The sequence below is a fragment of the Psammomys obesus genome, unplaced genomic scaffold (genome assembly GCF_907164565.1).
Source record: "Psammomys obesus unplaced genomic scaffold, mPsaObe1.curated_primary_1811, whole genome shotgun sequence".
Classification (NCBI taxonomy): Eukaryota; Metazoa; Chordata; class Mammalia; order Rodentia; family Muridae; genus Psammomys; species Psammomys obesus.
This window is the reverse complement of record NW_026596039.1, coordinates 24,718,726-24,740,330: the sequence shown is the minus strand read 5'-3', so window position 1 is coordinate 24,740,330 and position 21,605 is coordinate 24,718,726. Positions and strand designations below refer to the sequence as shown.

At 43.1% G+C, this 21,605-nt stretch overlaps 1 protein-coding gene across 1 annotated transcript in view; it reads left to right on the top strand.

Moving 5' to 3' along the window:
• Nucleotides 1–10,245: 10,245 nt before the first annotated feature.
• Nucleotides 10,246–21,605, top strand: part of Smim17 (small integral membrane protein 17) — a 15,156-nt gene continuing 3,796 nt past the window's right edge. The window contains exons 1-2 of the mRNA XM_055621711.1: nt 10,246–10,298; nt 20,912–21,144. Coding sequence (XP_055477686.1) covers nt 21,003–21,144 — 142 coding nt within the window. The 5' untranslated portion in view covers nt 10,246–10,298; nt 20,912–21,002. The remainder of the gene's footprint in view (nt 10,299–20,911; nt 21,145–21,605) is intronic.

Sequence of the window (21,605 nt, the reverse complement as noted above, 5' to 3'; positions counted from 1 at the left end):
AAGGGGATGGAGGTGATCTATCTGAATACTATAACACCATGAGATAAATAAATACTGTAACAAATACTCAAAACTACAATACTATGTGGTAAGTGAATACTGTGTAGCATAAAGATATATTTGAAGGAGGCGGTAGGGCATTTTGGGTGTGGGCAACCTCCACGTGGACATTGGAGGCAGAGGATGAGGGAGGAACCAGAGCTAGCAGAAACAAAGGATGTGATGAGAACATGATAGTCCCAGTGTAAATATTTATGATATGAGCGTCTAACAGAGAATTGGTGGCTTACCCAGGATCATGAGAATTCTGTCACTCATAGTGATTAAAGATCTGACGGCATGATTCAGCTTTTATATTTTGTTTTGTGTGTGTATGTCTTGTTAAGATATAATTCACATGCCATGGAATTTTAGATAAGCCCTCTTTCATTGTATACTGTATGCTTCTATCACATATGAAAAGGGGGCATAAGGCTCCACTTAAAAAGTATGCAGTTCCTTGGCTCTTAGTGTATTCATAGTCATTGTACAATCTTTACTACACTCAGTTTAGGAATATTTTTATCCAGCTGGGCACATTGGTGCACACCTGTGATCCCAGCACTCAGGGAAGGCAGAGGCAGGTGGATCTCTGTGAGTCCAAGGCCAGCCTGGTCTATAAGTCAAGTCTGGGACAGCCAAGGCTACATAGAGAAACTCTGTCTCGAAAAATGAAACCAAAACAAAACGAAAGAGAGTATTTTCATCCAAGTAGTGTCATGTCCTGGCAGTTATCCTACTCTTGGATAAGTTTCATTTATGTGTATGTGTGTATGAGCATGCACATGCATGAAGGTGTATGTGCCAGCATCTGTGGAAGGTGAGAAGACAACACTCATGAGTTGGCTCTCTACTGCCACATTGTGAAATCTGGGGATGAACCTCAGGTTTGTCAGTCCTTTGCACACCTTTATCTGCCGAGCTATCTCACCATCCCAAATTGTATGGGCAGTCTTACTCAGGGGTGTTTGGAGAGCTTTTGGATTTTTTGTGTTTAATGCTAGATTTTTCAATTGCAGTAGGGAAAAGATGGGTAGACCAAATTTCATTGGGACACTTACCTCTCTAGAAAAACACAGATTTGTGCTTTCACACTCATGGAAGCCTAACAGATCAAAGACTTAAAATGTAGCAGTACGAGGGAAATTGACAGTACTGCAACCCTGGCTTGAGATTAACTTTAAGCATTATAGGTAACCCAGAAGATGACAATAGGTTCTTTGAAAATGATGTGAACACACACAAGCACACATACACACAAAATGATAAAGATGAGTCTGAAGAAAACACATGTAACAAAGGGGGATAGCCCTTGATATTCAAAGTAATATTACAGGGCCAGGGATGAAGCTCAAATGTGGAACAGTTGCCTGGATTGGGCAAGGCTCTGGGCTGAGCCCTAGCAGGACACTGGCAACTGAAGTGAGAAAATGCAGTTTTAAATATAAGCAGCTAGTGGGAAATTTCCACGATTACTTCCTGAAAATGATAATTCATTGGTAGTCAAGGAAATGCATGTTAATGTGATCATGTATATACCACCCCCCAAAGAATTAAATTTGAATTGTAGAGATACAACAATCTCCAGTATTAGTGACTGCATGGAAAACAAGAATTTCACAAATGTTGGTTATATATACTACCATGTTATAAGCCATTTGAATCAGATTTTTTTTTAAGAAAGTGTGCAAAGGTAGGTAGGATAGTTCTTTTCAACTTGATACAATCTTGAATTACACAGGAAGAGAGTCTCAATGAGATGCTATCTGCATTGGGCTGGCTCACAGGTCTACCCAGCATATGTATGTGGGGATTGTCTTGGCACATTAATTGATTTGGGAAGACCTAGCCCACTGAGCACCATGTTCTGAGCTGGGGTCACAGACCACTTAAGTCTGAAGAAAGAGAGCTGAATGATAAACATGTTTTCAGTCCTTCCTGTCTGCTCTTGACTAAGGATGCAATGTGCCCAGCTATTTTAGGTTCCTACCACCTTGAGATTCCTGCCATGATTCTGTGATTCCTGGTGCTATGACCCAGAGAGTCTGTGGCCTAGAGTTAGAATCCTGAGTAATAATTTATTATCCTTAGCAATGCTAGTACTTTGAGAGTTGTGGCAATTGTTACAAGCTTGTGGGAGGAGGAGGTACATCTTTGTTTCTTTGACAGAACACCATGCACAAGATCAGCTGTGTGGAGGTCTGGGGTACAGTAGAGCTTATAAACTCATCATGATCGGTTGCCATGTTGAACTGTGAAGATTTGAAGTATGTTTCAAGAAGAAGTGAGAAGGAGAAGATTTTGAGCCTAGTTTAGTGGCTCTGAGCAAGTGTTGTTTGACTCCTCTGTCCTTCCAATTCCTCATTCTGGAAATGAGAAAATAGTGACAGACACTTGATAGCTTGACTGAGGTGTTCATCGGTAAAAGAAAATGCTTCAAGGGATGGTGAGATGGGTCAGCACTATCTACCAATACTGATGACTTGAGTTCAATCCCTGAGACCCACATAGTGGAAAAAGAACCAAATCCCTCAAACTGTCCTCTGACCTCCACAATATAAGTTAAAAATAATTTAAAAGCATTAATGCTGCATTACAAGTGGGGACACAGGTTCCCCATATCTTTGCTGTTTGAACTCTCCTCAGGGACATTCCTGGTGACCAAATCTTTGTTTATTTAGGCATTCATTCATTTATTCATTCATCAGTTTTCAATGCCATTGGATTTTATGCCAATGACTTATTCTTAATGAGACCACACAATCAGAACATAATTCAAGACTAAAAAGATAGTGGGTATGTCTGTTTTTCACGTAAGGGGGATTATAAAAGATAACAAAGATACTTTACAAGGTAGTTTTGGTTACATTTTGAAGATACCTGCCACACTTTTAAATTGCAAACCTTTTAATCATTAAGAAAATACCACTCAAAGCTCATTTTTCCATTGTTCAAAGTAATATGTTCAAAGTAATATGATATACCTGTATAAGTTGACAATCTCATCCTTCTCTTTTTGAAATGTGTATGTGTGTATGTTGTTTGGCTGTGCACAGGGGCATGTATGTGTGAAGGTGCACATGTGTGTGGAGGACCAAAGTTGATGTCAGATGTCTTCCTCAAGTGTTCTCCACTTTTATATCAAGGCAGGGCCTCTCATGTACACAACACACATTTACACATTCAAGACAGAGAGGGATGTGATTGTCAATATACAGAGGTATATCATGACTACATATTGCTTTGAACATTGGAAAACATGAACCCAGAGCTCACCATTTTGAATAGCCTGCTTGCTGTGGGGAATCCCTGTCTTTGTTGCCCAGCCCACTGGGAATGCAGGCAGGCTGCCACCCTCACCTGGCATCCACATGGGTGCTTGGGATCTTAGTAACAGTCCTCACACTGGCATGGCAGGTGGTTTTAACTACTGAGCCACGTCCTTAGCTTCCAGAAACCACACCTTTCTTGTGACCCACCTCACAACATTAAACAAACAACTAAGAACTCGTGTACACTTTATTCCACTCAAGATAATTAACAGCCTGAACCTGGGGCAGGTCGTTCCCTCAGCTTCCGTTTCTTCATGCCAAGGATATTTTGTTAATAAATTTTACAGAGGCTGAGGCAAGGGCCTACTCTCCTTAGAACTAAAGCTGACTCTTTAATTAGCTTTTGTTCCACACTCCCTACAGTCCCCAAAGAAGCTGTGTTTCCAAGTAACAGTGGTTTTTGTTTTATTTATTTTTTTTCACTATGCAGGTCATTACTTGAGGTGTCTGTATGGAAGCCTCTCTGTTATACTGTGTAAAACCAGCCCGAAAGTCATGTCATGTGGAAACCAGTCTGAGGTTAGAGGTAATTCATGACACCGTGAGTCAGCACCGCGGACAACGCACGGCAGCAAACATCTTTTAGCCCCTCCAACCCCGCACGTACTGCCCAGCGGCTCAGCACCACGGACAGGGCAGCCCACGAGGTCTCTGGTTCAGCACCACGGACAGCACTCTGCCGCAGCGTAGCTCGGTTTCAAAATCGCTGACACTCCCAAAAGTGGGTTTAGCTTTGACAAAATACCTTGGAACGGACCGTTTGTTCAACACTGAAGGGCAGCATTTGCTGCAGTGGTTGAGTGGAAGGATGCCTCTTCCCTCCCAGGCCCAAATGGGTTAGAACCAGGAACAATTCACCTGCGAATAGTTCAGCAGGACAGGCGTGCATGTTCCACTGGCTTAGCACAGCAGGCTGCTCAAAGGGGACTTCTAGCATCAGAGGTTATTTTGCAGCAATTTTTGAGGAGCATCCTGAGCCTACCTTCCCAAACTGCTAGGCATAGAGTTTTTAGTTGGGGATATTTGCATTCTCCAATGATATCCTGGACAACACCCACACAAGTGCAGGTATCCAACATCTACGCCACAAACAAAACTGAGTTTTCCCTGCAAACAAAACAAAAACCGGGATACCACTCAGTGCAGCACACAGCACTCAGTTGCACAGGCTCACAGCCCAGATCTTTGTAGATTTATCTGTTGCTTTTATACCTGAAAACCTATCTGCTTATCAGCCTTCTCAGCTCCATCAATATGGTGAATCCCTTAATATATCCTTGTCTGCCATCTCCATGACCACTGTACCTCAGGGCATCATCACCACTCACATTGGTTGCTATAGGAGCCACTCACACAATCTTTCCATCATGCTCCCTTGTACTGCATACCCCACACACAGACTCTGGACTCACTTTCATAATGTGAATTAGAGTCCATCTCAACACTCCTTATTGCTCTGCTAATGCTTTCTAAGCAACCCACAATCAAACCCAACAGCATTCCTGTGCTTTAAACACCCCGGATGCCTTTCTGAATTTATGTCTTCCCTCTGTCCCTTGTCTAACCACTCTGCCCATCTTGCCCTCTTTATTGATTTCTTTGTAGTTTTACTAAGTCATTCTGCCATGGATTCTTGTTGAACTTGCTCCTTCCCGCCTTTTAGGTCTAGTTCAAAGTGTCACTTAGATGTTCTCTGGGCTGTGGTAGCTCTGAAGAACACTTGCCTAAAATGAATGAAGTCCTAGTACCCATCTCTTGTACCTTTACTGAGAAAAAGATGATGGATAGGTAGCTAGATGTTCTTAGAGCTGTTATTATACGGACCCATTTCATGGACTTTACTATGAGTTACATTTTATTGCTTCATGTATTTCTTGTGCCCTTTCATCATTAGAATGTACCCTTCTAGTCCAGAAAGATGACTCAGTGGGTAAAGGTTATTGCTGCCAAGAATGATGACCTGAGTTAAATCCCTGGGACCATTTGATGGAATGAGAGAACCAACTCTATCAAGTTACCTTCCGACAAGCTATACCATTCCTGGGCATATACCTAAAATATCGTCCACCATACAACAAGGACATTTGCTTAACTATGTTCATAGCAGCTTTATTCATAATAGCCAGAATCTGGAAACAACTTAGATGTCCCTCGACGAAGGAATGAATATAGAAATTGTGGCACTTTTACACAATGGAATACTACTCAGCTATTAAAAACAAGCAAATCATGAAATTTGCAGGCAAATGGATGGAACTAGAAAAAAATAATCCTGAGTGAGGTAACCCAGAACCAGAATAAGACCCAAGGAATATATTCACTTATAAGTGGATATTAGCCATATAATACAGGATAACCATAGTACAATCCACAGACCTAAAGTGAAACAACAAGAAGGGCCCTAGGGAGGACGCTTAATTTTCATTCAGAAGGACAAATAGAATAGACACTGAAAGCGGTTGAAGAGAGGGAACAGGGTGGGAGCCTACCATAAATGTCCTCCACCCAGCAGGGGATCAAAGCAGATGCTAAGACTCACAGTTAAACTTTGGGCAGAGCACAAGTAGTTGTAGGAAAGAATGGGGGAATAGAAGGACCCAGAGTGGACAGGAGCTTCATAAGGAGACAAACAGAGCCAATAGGTCTGGACCTATGGGGGCCTGCAGAAACTGATGCACCGACCAAGGACCATGGATGGAGAGGATCTAAACTCCCTGCTCAGATGTAGCTGATAGGCAGTGCAGTCTCCATGTGGGTCCCCTCATAGGGGGAGCAAGGGCTGTCTCTGACATGGACTCTGTGGCCTGCTCTTTGATCACTTCCTCCTGGTGGGATGGCCTTGCCAGGCCACAGAGGAAGAGGATGCAGGCAATCCTGATAAGACTTGATAGGCTGTGGTCTATCAAGGGTCTATAGGGCAGGAGAGCTTCCCCTTTCTGAGAAATATGGGAGGGAAATAAGGGGGAAGAGGGAGAGAGGGTGGAACTGGGTCGAGACAAGGGAAGGAAGGGCTACAACTGGGAAGTAAAGTGAATAAATTATTAAAAATTTTAAATTAAAAAGTAGAATAAATAGTATTATGATGTTGCAGAGAAGTGTAAGAAGCTAGGAAGGTGGCATCTATCACTAGTGGAGAAACATGGCTAAAGGTGAAGAAAGCATGAAAGACTGAAGTTTGAGTAAATTTAAAATGGTGGAATCAGATTCCAGATACTCTCTTCACTGTTCTTATCTTTTCTTTTTCCAAGACAGGTTTTTGTTTTGTTTTTGCTTTAGTTTTTTTGTTTTGTGTAGCCCTTCCTTCACTGGGACTTGTTCTGTAGGCCAGGCTGGGCTTGAACTCAAATAAAAGCTATGGGTGTTGGCGTATACCTGTGACCCCAGTGCTGGCAGTGAGGGGCTGAGAAGATGAATTCCAGGGGCTTCCTTTCCACAATCACATGTATAAACAAATGAGGGCTCCTCCCTACACACCTACCTATACACAAAGAAAAATTAAAATAATGATAATTTAATGGAAACTTGTTTGCTTGTTAATTTATTTGGTGAGTGTGTGTGTGTGTGTGTGTGTGTGTGTGTGTGTGTGTTTATGCACATGTGCCATAGTTGTATGTATGTATGGTCAGAGGATCTTTCCTTTCACCATGTGGGTCCTGGAGATTGAACCCTAGTTTTAGCAGCAAGCACCTTTTTCTGTTGATCCAATAGCTGGTCCCTTGTGGAGTGCTTTACTAAGCACTCACTTTGCATGAGTAATGAGTACTAACCCATTTAACTTCAGAATAACCCTTGGAGGCAGGAATTATTCTTGTCTCCATTTTTGAAAATCAACATTCTTAAATTTATACTAGTACATGCTTGGATCTGCATTTGGGGACCTCACAATGTCATAAACTAGTTATCTCCCCTGGTCTGTCCTTTCCCTAACATCTTGATACTAAAGGAGACAGTGAGAACTGAATGCAGTGCTTTGTTTTGTAATTCATAGTTCACATTTTAAGCTTTCCATGGAATGGCTGGAGACTCATCTCCTAATTTTCAAAACATAAAGTGTCTCCCATAAATGATGAAACAACAAAATGTAAATAATATTGGTAAATTGTCATGTATTTAATTTTTTTGATTTTTGACAATTTCATACATAGTCCTTTCTACCTTTTACCCTCCTTTAATCCCATCACTCAGGAGACAGAGGTAGGTGGACCTCTGTGAGTTCAAGGCCAGCCTGGTCTAAAGAGCTAGTTCCAGAACAGGCAAAGCTACACAGAGAAACCCTGTCACAAAAACAAAACAAAAAACAAAACAAAACAAATCACCCAGCCAACCAAACAACCAACCAAACAAAGAAACCACACTGTTCTTGAGAAGAGCCAGGAGGTAAGCCATTACCAACAGACATTACTATTGTTTATTCTGTGGTATAAAAATACCTGCAGTGTAAAAGAAATGCTGGAAGGCCATCTATGGAAAGAACTCAGTACTCTTCCTGGGATTCTCAATCAGTGACTACAGTGGGGTTTCCCATGTTATTTCTGCTGATTTTTGTTTGTTTTTTGTTTTTCAAGACCGGGTTTCTCTGCCTGGGCTGTCCCGGACTCACATTGTAGATCAGACACTGGCCTTAAACTCACAGAGATCTGCCTACCTCTGCTGAATGTTATAACTATTAGCTTGATGCTACTTTTGCTTGCTCTACCAGGCAACTGTAGTTTGCTGAATGTTGTAAGCACCTGGTGTGATGATGTTTTGCTAGCTATCTGTCTGCTATTTGTTATTCTTTCACCTTTTTTTTCTTTTTACTTTTATTTGCTATGTATTTAATAAAATCACCCATTTGGATAATTTTCTAATGAGAAAGCATATATATTTTGGTGCTTTTGTTGGCGCTGTGACAAAACATCTAACGAAAGCGACCTGAGGAAGAAAGGGTTCACTTTGGCTCACCCTCTGAGGGTACAGTCAGTCACAGGAGGAGCTTGGAACTTCTATAGTCAGGAGCAGGGAGTGATGGATGCTTGTGCTCTTTTTATTTTATCTGAAACCCTAGGCCGGGGGATAGTGCCACCTACCATTGCCCATCTACCATTGGTAGGGGAGGTTTCTTCCCACTAGTTCACTTGATCTGGAAAATTTCTTACAGGAATGCCAAGAGGCTTGTTTCCTGGGTGTCCTGATCAGATTTAACTTGTCAACTTGACACAGCCTAGAGTTCTCTGAGAGGAAAGCTTTGATTAACAAATTATCTAGAACAGTGGTTCTCAATCTTCCTAATGCTGTGACTCTTTAATACAGTTCTTCATGTTGTGGTGACCCCAACCATTAAATTTGTTGCTACTTCATAACTGTAATTTTGCTTCTGTCATGAGTTGTCCTGTAAATACCCGATTTTTGACTGTCTTAGGAGACCCCTGTGAAAGGGTCACTTGACCCCCAAAGGGTCTGTGACCTGCAGGATGAGAGCCACCGGTCTAGGTCCTATTAATCTGTGGGCGTGTCTGTGAGGGGAATTGCCTTACTTGTTAACTGGTTCAGGAGGGCCCACCTGCTGTGGGGAGTGCCATTCCTTGGGCAGGTGATCTGGTCTGTGTAGGAAAGCTAGCTGAGAATGAGCTTGTGAGTGCGCCAGTAAGCCATGTTCCTCCATGGTTACTGCTCTAGATTGCTGTCCCATTTCTCCCTCACTGACGACCTGTGACCTGGAACCATAAGCCAAATAAATCCTTTCCTGTACTCTGCTTTTGGTTAGAGTGTTTTTGTTTTCAGAGAAAACTAATCTGAACAACAGTCACATTTGCTCTATTCTGCTACTAACTAGAGAAATGAAAATAAATTTGCCAGGGAAATAAGTGAAAGTAAGTTTCCTTACCCACAGCTCAGTCAAAACTTAAAAAAAAAGCAATATTTTAAAATTTTTATTTATATGTATTTGTGTGTATACGTTTGTGCACTGAGTGCGGTGGCTCATGGAGGCCAGAAAAGGTCAAATCCTCTGGAGCTGGAGTTACAGGTGGTTGTGTGTGGGTGCCCATAATTGGGGAGCCATTTCTCCATCCACCTAAATTAAAAGGAAAATTGATATGCCGTTCTGAAAGTAACTTGGCAACGGTCTCTGCTGTAAAATTTGAATGATGGTGATCAAGATACCACTAACAGTTACTGGACACTTTCTAAGAACTGTGCCTGTTAAATGGGGCATGGTGGTACACGGTGCATGCCTATAACCCCAGCACTAGGGGAGTAGTGGTTGGAGGATCAGAAGTCCAAGGTCAATCTTGGCCACTTAGTGAGTTCAGAGTCAGTCTGGGCTATAGTCCTCAACTCAGGAAAAACAAAACAACAATAAACATCTATGCATGTATCACTTATTTTTATTAGTTTTACTTTCACCATCCGGAGGGTGGTCATTGTTGTTATTATTCCCACTTAGCAGAATGGGAAACCGAGGAACAGAAATAGTAAATAATACCCCTAGATGGCACAGTCAGTCCCTAATTCTAGCTATGGGACCTAGGAATCTCCAGGCTGCCATGCTCCTTCCGGCCTCCACTTACCCTAGACCCGGGTTTTTAGAGTAGAGAACCTGGGAGAGGCATTTGCAAGAAAATGTCCGTTGCAGGTATCTGCACGCTGGACTGTGACATAACTTAATTGGGGTGGGGGCGTACCCCACTTTGGCTGGGCTCTCAGGGTCTATACTACTTCGGTTCTCCTGCAACCACACCACAGGTCACCGGTCTCTGTCAGCCCTCCACTCTTATCTCCACCTCTGTCCAAGTGCAGCCTCCTAGTGGGAGGAGGAGGAAGAAAGAAGGCCGCCTCCTTCTCCTCCCCCGAGGTCCCACCTCCCACCCGCAACCTCAGCGTCTGCGCAACCGCAGTCCTTGCAGCTCCAGCTCTGCAGTGCCTGACAGGGTCTGACTGGGGAGGGTGAGTCCTTAGAGGGACCCCCGGGGGCGGGAAGGGGGCGGGAGATTGGGCCGGGGGCGTGGGCAGTAATCGAGGAGATGCATTCACGTGTGACTGTGCACGCGTATGCATGCGTGTGCCTGGGGTGGGCGGGTTCGCAGCACAGCTGCTCTAGGTCTGGGGTCTGGGAAGGGAGGGTCTCCAAAGCCATGTGGGCTGGTGAGGAGGGGGCTATAATCAGGTTGAGTCGGTTTGTTTGTTTTTTCTGCTAAACCTGATCTGTTTTCCCGGCGCCTGTCCATCACACACGAATTTCAGCAACCAAGGAGAAGGGACTCTGCAAGGAGCTTGCACTCAGGAGTCCGTTTTCCTTCATGGGACTGTGCATGTGCACACTGTCTCCTCCTCTGAGAGGGGTCCCCAGACTCTGTTGGGCTTGCTGCACCTGTGAATCCGGCCGTGTGTGCACCTGAGCATGTGTGCATTATGTCTGTGGTGGGCTCAGTGTGTGGTACCCTGCAACAGGCCAGGAGCATGGGTTGTGGAGTCCCACAGGTGCGGGGTATCAAGGGACAGCCCTTAAACCTGGAGCTTTGAGGCTGTGATGGAGACCCTTGCCCACCTGTGCAATGGAGCCATCACCGTAAATACTCAGACCGGCCACCCCAGGAAACAGTGCCTCTGTTACTTTAATCATCATCATCATCATCACCATCATCATCATCACTACTATGACGATTTTTCTTGCTCTCACTGCCGTTCATCCTTTAGCCTCAGCCGGTAATACCCTTCCTAATTTAACCAAGAACCCCAGGGACTGTGAGATTTGAATCCCCTAAATCCTGCCTCTCTTCCCTGGCCTTCCATCCACTGCACCTGCATGGTATTCTAATCCTGCTCCTCCCCCCAGGCTTCTCCCTGTGCCACGGGCTTCTACCTGCCTCCATCCCTCCTTTGTTTTTTTTTTTTTTAAATAACATTTATTTGTGGGACACAGAGTTCAGAGGACAAGTCGTGGAAACTGGTTCTCCTGGGAACTGAACTCACGTGGTCAGGCTTCGCAACTGCCTTTTACCCACTGAGCCATATTGCCTTCCTCCCCACTCCACACCTGTAGTTTTCTTCTCTCAATCCCGCTTCTTAGCCCAACCCCGTGATTACTCATGCTTCATATTGAAAGTAAAACAATAAACAGAACTTGATTCTTAGGATTTTTTAACACACTTTCCCATCAACGTCTCTGTGTATGTGTGCTCACACACACACCATGAAGCACAGTTTGTATCTCAAGTTGATCTCAAAATTCATAATGTAGGTGAGGATAATCTTGACCTGATGCCCCTGCTTCCGCTGAAGTGCTGGTGTTGTGAGGGAGCATCCTGGTGGCTGGTTTGTGAAGTGTTGGAGATAAGCCTTCTGCATCCCAGATGTACCCGAGCCCTGTTATTTGTCCAACATTGGCAGTCTTGCCTTTTCACACACCACCCCAACATACACCCCAACCCTCACTGAGGTTACAAATTGTTAGCCCTCGGGTCTACCCTAGGGCTGACATTGCTCTGTGGCTCATGGGGTGTTTCCTTTTTAAACGTTTGAAGCAATGGGTATTATAAATTGCAGACCCTGTCTCAAAAATAAATAAATAAAAACCAGAAGAAAGGAGACCAAGAGAGGGCGATACTAGGTGAAGAGGAAGGGTGGAATTTAGGCAAAGGACATGAGTCAGAAAGATGTTACAAAGTTAATTTCCCCCCTAGTTTTGGGTTTTTCTTTTTTCGTAGTCCCCCCCCCCCCATGTTGGATAAGTGAATTCCATTTTCTGGGTATTGAAGCCATAAGAAGTATAACATAAGTAACTAAACCAACCAACTAACTAATGTTAGTAGTGAGTGCAAAGCCGTAAGTGACATGCGGCGCTTCAGAACAGCCATTTAACAGTAGGGAAGAACGGGAAGAACGTTACTGAGGTGTATACAGCTGGGGGCTGAGCACGTGTTTGAGTGACTTCCTCAACACAGCCATGCGGTGCCTTTATTTTGGATTTTATTAGAACAAATGGCTTTTATTTAAAATTTAATAAAGTGTGAATGATGTCATCTGAGAAAATAATTTTCCAGTCTCCTAAGAAATCAGAAGATGACAGCCACACTTCCCATGTGCTTGCTAGGCTGAAAAGGCAGGGAAGCTCCTCCTGAAAGGACACTTGATCAATCTTCTGCTATAATCCTTAGTGCTACCCACCGCTCCTCCCATACCACACAGTGGCTGTTTGTTCATATTTTCTCTGTGATGCAGAAGTATTTCTCTGGAGTTCTGTTTTGTTTTTCAGTTGCAGAAGTGAGAGCCGCAGGAAGCTTCTTGGTTGATTTATTTTATTCTTGCTCTGTTTCTGATGTGTCTTGGAGGTGTTTGTGTTCTGATCCTTGGTACCAGCATTTCTGTTGGCTGCATAGTCACATGGGATGCCGTTTTTGGTCCTGCCTGTTCACCACTAGGATGTTAATCTATTAAAGCAGGGGTGGGGTGAGTGAGGGGGATTGATCCAGTTGATCCATAGGCTTTTGAGACTCAGCAGGGGTCTGGCCCAAAGTTCTGTTGAGAAATCTTTGGGAAATTTCATATGCATGGGTGGCAAGTATTTATGGAGAGGTGATGTTTAAATTAAGGTTAGTGTGATGGTTTGAGTAGAAATGGACCCCTTAGACTCTTGTGTTTGAATGCTTGGCCCATGGGGATGGGCTATTAATAGGTGTGGCCCTGTTGGAGGAAGAGTGTCACTGTGGGGGTGGGCTTTGAAGTCTCCTGTACTCAAGGTACACCAGTGTGGCACGTGGTCTCTTTCTGCTGCCTGAGGGACTCTCAGCTCCTTCTCCAGCACCATGTCTGCCTGCACACTGCCATGCTTCTCACCATGATGGTAATGGACTGGACCTCTGAAATGTAAGACAGCTTCAATTAAATGTTTTCCTTTATAAGAGTTGCCGTGGTCATGGTGTCTGTTCACAGCAATGGAAACCTAAGTAAGACAGCTTTGAAGGAAGGGTAGGGTTTCAAACCAATGATGCCAGGAGAAGGAACGTACCCCTTAAAGTTCTGTTCATAGGTGCTCTGTCCTTGCAGAAATCTGCCTCTGTGAGATGGCTCCTGTTGTCATCAGCATCAGTCATGGATGAGCAAGCTGAAGCCTAGAGTGGTCTTTTGTCCCAGGACACACAGCAAGTGCATGGTGGAGGTTACATTCAAGGGCACACAGTTAACTCCATGCTTGCTTTACCTGCTACTGGTAATGGTCAGCAGCCTGAAATTGCAGCCATCCTGTCCCCACTGTGCACGCAGTTTTTAAAAATGTGGATGCTTAAGGATTCTAACTTGGGTCTACATAGATTTAATTACAAATATATATGCATATATATACATTTGTATGTATATATACACATGTGCATGCATAGGTACACACAGTTTATATGCGTGTAAATATATATATTTCAAGTTAATTGCACCTGTCTCCATTGTATAAATGAACAGTTTATTTACCCATATTGTTGATAGACCTCTAAGTTATAAGAATTTGACTTTTTTGAGACACCACGTAGTCTAAGTTGGCCTCAAATCTGAGATAGATCCTGTCTTGGTCTTCAGAATGCTGAAATTACTGATGTTCCTGACCACACCCAGGGGAAGTTAACATTTGTTTTTTGGTCTCATGTACTCAGGCTGATGTATTGATCTCACCATGCAGCTGAAATCTTCTTCCTGCCCTGACTACCTGAGTGCTGGGAGTAGATGTCTGTATCACTGTAGTTTATGCCCTGTTTGTGCGGGCCCCTGGACTTTTGTTACTGCCTCTCCAGTGATGGGATTACAGATGTGTACTGCTTGGATTATTTTTTTTAAATTGGGTGCTTGGGATTTGAACTCAAGTCTGATGCTTGAATAGCACGCTCTACCCACAGAGCTATGCACCATGCTCCTGAATAGCTTTGTTTCTTGAATACAGATAGAGGCATGGTAGCTTCCACAAACATGTGGACACGGGATAATTTTCCTCTGTCTTGCATAGATGCCCAGGATGAGAGCATCGATTTCAGCGGGTGTACATATGTTCAACTTTAGCAGATGGTACTGTGGGGTTTTACTAAGTGGTTGTTGGGCTAACAGACACTCCCACCAGTACCCTGTGAGTCAGCTTGCTTTTAAAATCTACCACTGAGAATTTCCCAGGGAGGCTTTATATCGCAGCGGGAGTGCCAGTGTTTCTTCATTTTTAGATTTTTTACAGTTATTGAGAGTAGCTATGAAAACAGAGTGAAAGTAAGCAGATACCAGACTGTGTTCTGAGCATTCTGACTAGGGATGCCCCACTGGCACCTGAAGTTTCTCGCTGCTTCCTAACTGAGGGGTACCCCAATTGGAAAGAGACTAATGACAGAGCTGCAGATTGTGGCAATTCATGTCTGCAACTTCAAAGTGGCAAGAGGATCAGGCATTTGAGGCCAGTTTGGGATATATAGTGAGTTCAAGGGTACTCTGAGCTGCTTAGGCATGTCTAAAAACAAAATAAAACAAAACAAGGGCTGGAGAGATGGTTTAGGGAGTAAAAGTGCATGCCACAGAAGCCTGGTGACCTGTGTCATTCCTGGAGAAAGGAAGGAGCTGACTCCTGAAAGCTGTCATCTCTCTCTCTCTCTCTTACACACACATACACAGACAGACACACAAAATAAAAAATTAAAACCAATCAACTAAACAAACAACAGATATACTAGCACTAAGTTGAGACACTCTCCTGAGTTCACGTTGAGAGAAAGTGTAGTGTTTTTCTTCCAGGAATTCTTGTATGGGTCTAAAACCTTTGCCTGTGCTTCTTTGGATGTTAGGGGTAAAGAAATGGTGCCCTTTGCCCTTGACTAAAAATCTAGATCATTGTAACCAACCAGAATAGAGAATGACAAAGCTACTGGGTGTTTTACACTTAGTTATTTACTTTTATGTGTGTGGAGGGGGAATGGGGCATGGTGCACATATGGAGGTCAAAGATAACTTATGGGAGTTGGTTCTCTTCTTACACCATGTGGGTTCCAGGCATCAAACTCAGAATGTCAGGCTTGGCAGCAGGCATCTCTACTCACTAAATCATCTTGACAGTGCAAAGCTAGTCAATGGACTGGGGAGTAGGTTTAGGGATTGTCATCATCGGAGTCAAGGGATGAGTGGATCCCAGAAGATAGGAAGATCATGGCTTCTAGATCTTGGGAACCAAAATCTCAGACAAAGGTGAATGCTGGGACAACAGGCATAAAGCAAAGTGCTTTCTCACAGAAGAGCATATGGGTTTGCTAGTTGGTTGGATGTGGTGTGAGGCAAAGAAAAGGTAAAGACAGCATTGTTGGAGCTTCTGGGAAGAATGGAGGGGTCCTAGCCTGGGAGGAGAATGTGCTGAGGGTATAGGGAGCTGAGTTGCCTTAGAAAATCATGAATTTAATTGTGGGTTTCAGAGGCCTTTGGGGCATACTTCTCCAAGAGAGACAAATGATACTTGGTAGGCTTAGGGAGGAGGTAGTTCAGCAGTTAGGAAAGGCACACTGCTCTTAGGGGACCTAAGTCCTAAGTCTGATTTTCAGAACCCGTGTTGAACACCTCACAACCTTTTGTAACTCTACTTCCAGGAGAATCTTCTGGGCTCCAAGGGTACTGCACTCAAGTACACATACCCACACACAGACACTCAAGCATACCTATAATTTAAAAATTAAATGAAAATCTTTAACTGATTGTCTTAGTTTGAGTTTTATTGCTGTGAAGAGATACCATAACCATGGCAACTCTTTATTCATTTTTATTTTTTATATTAATTACAGTTTATTTACTTTGTATCCCAGCTGTAGCCCCCTTTCTCACTCCCTTCCAATCCCACCCTCTCTCCCTCATTTCCTCCCTGCTCTTCTTTAAGTCCACTGATAGAGGATGTCCTCCTCCCCTTTCATCTGACCCTAGCTTATTAGGTCTCACCAGGCTGCAATGTCCTCCTCTGTGGCCAAGCTAGGTTGTTTGTCCCACGGGTGGGGAGGTCAAAGACCTAGCCACTGAGTTCATGTCAGAGACAGTCCCTGTTCCCCTTACTAGGGAAACCCACTTGGATACTGAGCTGCCATGGGCTACTTCTGATCAGGGGTTCTAGGTTATATGCATGCATGGTCCTTGGTTGGAGAATCAGTCTCAGACAAGACCCCTGTGTCCAGATATATTTGGTCCTTGTGGAGCTCCTGTCCTCTCCAGGTCTTACTAACTCCCCTTCTTTCTTATGATTCCCTGCACTCTGCCCAAAGTTTGGTTATGAATCTCAACATCTGCTTTGATACACTGCTAGGTAGAGTCTTTCAGAGGCCCTCTATAATAGGCCCCTGTCCTGTTTCTTGTTTTCTCCTACTTCCAATGTCCATCCCATTTGTCTTTCTAAATGAGGATTGATCATCTTACCCTGGGTCCTCCTTGTTTAGCTTCTTTAGGCGTACAGATTTTAGTATGTTTATCCTATCTTATAAGTCTAGTATCCACTTATAAATGAGTATATACTGTGTATATCTTTCTGCTTCTGGGATACCTCACTCAGGATGATCTTTTCTAAGTCTCACAATTTGCCTGCAAATTTCATGCTTTCCTTGTTTTTAATTGCTGAGTAATATTCCATTGTGTAAATGTACCACAATTTCTCAACCCATTCCTCTGTTGAGGGACATTTGGGTTGTTTCCAGGTTCTGGCTATTACGAATAAAGCTGCTACAAACATGGTTGAACAAATGTCCTTGTTGTGTACTTGAGCATCTTTTGGATATATGCCTAGGAGTGGTATAGCTGGATCTTGAGGAAGCACTATTCCTAATTGTCTGAGAAAGTGTCAGATCGATTAAAAAAAAACACCCAGAATTTCCAAAATGATCCTGTACAGCAACAGATAGTCGGGAGGTATCTCCATCTCTGATCTCAAGCTGTTCTACAGAGCAATAGTAATAAAAACTGCATAGTATTGGCATAGAAACAGAATGGTAGATCAATGAAGGAAGATCAAAGAATAGAAGACCCAGAAATAAACCCACACACCTATGGACACTTGATTTTTGACAAAGAAGCCAAAACCATTCAATGGAAAAAAAGACAGTACCTTCAACAAATGGTGCTGGTTCAATTGGATGTCTACATGCAGAAAAATGAAAATGGATCTATATTTATCACCCTGCACAAAACTAAAGTCCAAGTGGATCAAAGACCTCAACATAAAACCAGACCCACTAAATTGGTTAGAAGAAAGAATGGGGAAAAGCCTAGAACTCATTGGCATAGGAGACAACTTCCTGAACAGAACACCAACAGCTTAGGCTCTAAGAGCAACAATAATAAATGGGACCTCATGAAACTGAAAAGCTTCTGTAAAGCAAAGAACATACTCATCAAAACAAAACGACAGCCTACAGACTGGGAAAGGATCTTCACCAACCCTATATCTGACAGAGGGATAATATCCAGAATATATAAAGAACTAGAGAAGTTAAACAGCAACAAATCAAGTAATCCAATTAAAAAACGGTGTACGGAGCTAAACAGAGAATTCTCTGTAGAGGAATATAGAACGGCAGAGAAACACTTAAAGAAATGCTCAATGTCCTTAGCCAATCAGGGAGATGCAAATCAAACTGACCCTGAGATTTCACCTTACACCCATCAGAATGTCTAAGATCAAAACTCAAGTGGCAACACATGCTGGAGAGGTTGTGGAGAAAGAGGAACCTTCCTCCATTGCTGATGGGAATGTAAACTTGTACAACCACTTTGGAAATCAATCTGGCACTTTCTCAGACAATTAGGAATAGTGCTACCTCAAGATCAAGCTATACCACTCCTAGGCAATCTTATAAAAGAAAATATTTACTTGAGGCTGGCTTGATGGTTTCAGAGGTTTAGTCCATTATTGTCATGACAAGAAACATGACATTATGCAGACAGACGTGGTGCTGGAAAAGGAGCTGAGAGGTTTACATCTTGATCCACAAGCAACAAGGAGACACTGTACACCACACTGAGCATATTAGACCTCAAAGCCCACCCAATAGTAGCACACTTCCCCCAACAAGGCCACACCTACTCCTAATAGTACCACTCTCTGTGGGCCAAGCAGTCAAATATATGAGTCTATTGGGGCCATTCCTATTCAAACCACCACAGTGATGACTAGTCATATAGATGGAAACGATATGGTTTACATAGCCACTATACACAATTCAACATTAATATGTGTTATATCACTTATTCAATACAAGTGAATATTATTTAGTATAAATTGTATGCCACATTTGTGTGTGTGTGTGTGTGTGTGTGTGCATGTTTGTCTGTGTGTTGTGTATGAAGGTCAAAAGATAAATTAGGGTGTAATTCCTCAGGCGCCATCCATGTTGGCTTTGCAGCGTGGGTCTCAGTAGCCTGGACCTTGTTGGTTAGGGTAGCTGTCTAGCCAGTGAGTTATAGAGAGCCTCCTTGCCAGGTGTGAGCTCTCTGTCCTTATACAACTTATACTTTCCTGGCTGAGCCATCTTCTCAATCCATGTATCTCACTTATGAAAAATTTTCAAATATTATGCCCAGAGTCATTAGACTTTATTTTCCTGTTTGTGCCTTTTTATTTACTTTTTTCTTAAGTGCAAATTTTAAAAATTACATTACATTTTATTTATTTTGTTGCATTATATTTTATTTACTTGTGTGTATGTATCATGCGAAGTGTGCCAGGGAGCACAGGTGGAGGCTAGAAGAGAGCTTGCAAGAGTAAGTTCTTTCCTATGATATAATTCTAGGAATCAAAGGAAGGCTATCAGGCTTGTATGGCAGTCATCTCTACTCACTGAGCCATCTCAGTGGCCCTTTCTCTTGTCTTTGTGTCAGAAGTATTCCTTCAATATACACATGACCGTTGAACACATTTAAGGGGTTAAATGATACAACACAATATTCATATCATAACCAGATCAGGTTCATTGGCTATCCATCATCTCAGATACTGGTTTCTTTCTTTCTTTCTTTCTTTCTTTCTTTCTTTCTTTCTTTCTTTCTTTCTTTCTTTCTTTCTTTCTTTCTTCCTTTCTTCCTTTCTTCCTTTCTTCCTTTCTTCCTTTCTTCCTTTCGTGGGTTTCTCAGTGACGCCTTGGCTGTCCTGGACTTGCCTTGTAGACCAGGTTGGCCTTGAACTCACAGGGATCCACCCGCCTTATTTCTTTATACAAGAATGTTCAAAATCTATAGTTCTGAAATATTGAATTAATTGTTGTCGACCACAGTCACCCCACAGTTATTCCTCTTAATGAAAAACTGAACTCTTAAGCCTCTTTTCTATTCTGTTAGTCTTTCTTCCCCACTGCTCTCCTCATACTCCAGGTACCTAATACTAATATACTAATACCTTCCCATGAGGTCAGCATTTTTAGCTTACACATCTGTTGTAGTTACAGAAGAGTTTACTGTAGATCATATTCCATGTTATAGAGAAGTCACAGTGACAGAGGCGTAAGACAGTTGGTCATGTCACATCTGTAGAGATGAGCAGATGCAATGAATGCATTGCATGCTCAGTTCTTGCTTATGCCTAGCTCAGTTTATCTACTTTCACACAGTTCCACACCCTTGCCTAGGGAATGATGTCACCTACAGTGGGCGAGGTCTTCCCATTTGATTAACTTATCTAAAATGATCTCCCACAGACATGCACACAGGCCATCCCAATGTAGACCATTCCGCATTAGGACTCTATTCTTGGGTGGTTCTATGTTGTGTCAAGCTGATAAAGTAGACTAATCAACATGTAGGTGATATCATGTGTTGTCCACCTCCACAAAAATATTTTAAAGCACATCTTAGCTGTTGCCTCAATTTTCTTCTAGCTATTTCAAGAACACCTCTAAAACAAAGATGGGTGTGCGTGATGCAGCGGCACACGCTTGTAATCATAGCACTTTGTGGGCTGAGATGGGAGTATTGTGAGTTGGAGTCAAGACTGGGCAACACAGTAAGTCGAGACTAGCCTGAACTATGTAACAAGCTATATACAAAGACCGATAGGCAGGCAGGCAGGCAGCCTTTTACATCTCCATAAGTCAGTATCAAACATTTGGTTTCACTAAATCCCTACCCCACATACATTTTCTAGACTTTTCTTCAATAAATATTTTTGTTTCAAAGCATGCTGCTCAGAATCTGCATCTCTGATGATTAATCTTTTCACCTAAATTACCATCTTCAATGACAATTTAGAATGATCATGGAAACCTGGGCACATCTATGAGTCTGTTTCCAGACAGGTTTAACTGATTACAAAACCCCACCCTGAATGACACCTGCAATCCACAGAGTTGGGTGCTGGACGGAATAAAGAGGAAGTGAGCTGAGCACGCTGCTCCCTGACAGCATGCGATGCAATCAGCAGCTTTGTGCTCCTGAGGTCGCGCCCTGTACAGGTCATATCCTCAAACTGTGAGTCGAAATAAACCCTTCATTTTTGACGGCTGAACCATCTTTCCAGCACCTCTCTGTCTTTCTAGCATTCAGCACTATTCCTAGCACCATTCATTGAATGACAATGTTTCATCCTTCAGTCCTTAGGTTTTGAATCCTGCACCTGGGAACCCCAGGTTCCCAGGCTAGAAGTAAAAGTCTGCCTTGGAAGCCCCGACCCCTACTGACAAGATGCAGAGCCTCAGGACCGAGCAGACACAGGGACTACTTCCTCGGGACAGCAGAGCCTGGGAGAAGCCCTGCCACCCCACCTTCCCCAAGGACTGGGAGGCTGTGGAGGTTGGGGCCTCCAGCTGTGACAGTGATGAGAAAGGTGAGAGGTCCTGGGGAAGGTGGGCAAGGGAGATACCTGTGACAGAACTTGGGGAGAAGCTGAGCATCCATTCTGCTACTCACTGACTTGTGCAGTGTTGAAATGGTCAGTTTTTTTTTCTGCATAACATTTAGTTACTTAGTGCAATAAGCATGTATGGGGTCATAATTCTATTAGTCAGCAGTTTGATATGATCTCAGGGACATGTTTCCTGTTGTCTGTTTTTGTACTTGCTTGTGAAGTCATAGGGAGCTGGCAGAGCTGTTTCTTAGATGGCTTCACTTACACATTGATTTGATTGACTAATTTGAGGGTGGTGATCATAAACCTTGTGTCTGCAAGAGGTATATTCTCATGGGTCCTTGGAGAGCAGTGAGGAACAGGGAATGCTGGGATGCCTAAGCACTTAAACTTAAAAAATTTGTGTGTGTGTGTGTGTGTGTGTGTGTGTGTGTGTGTGT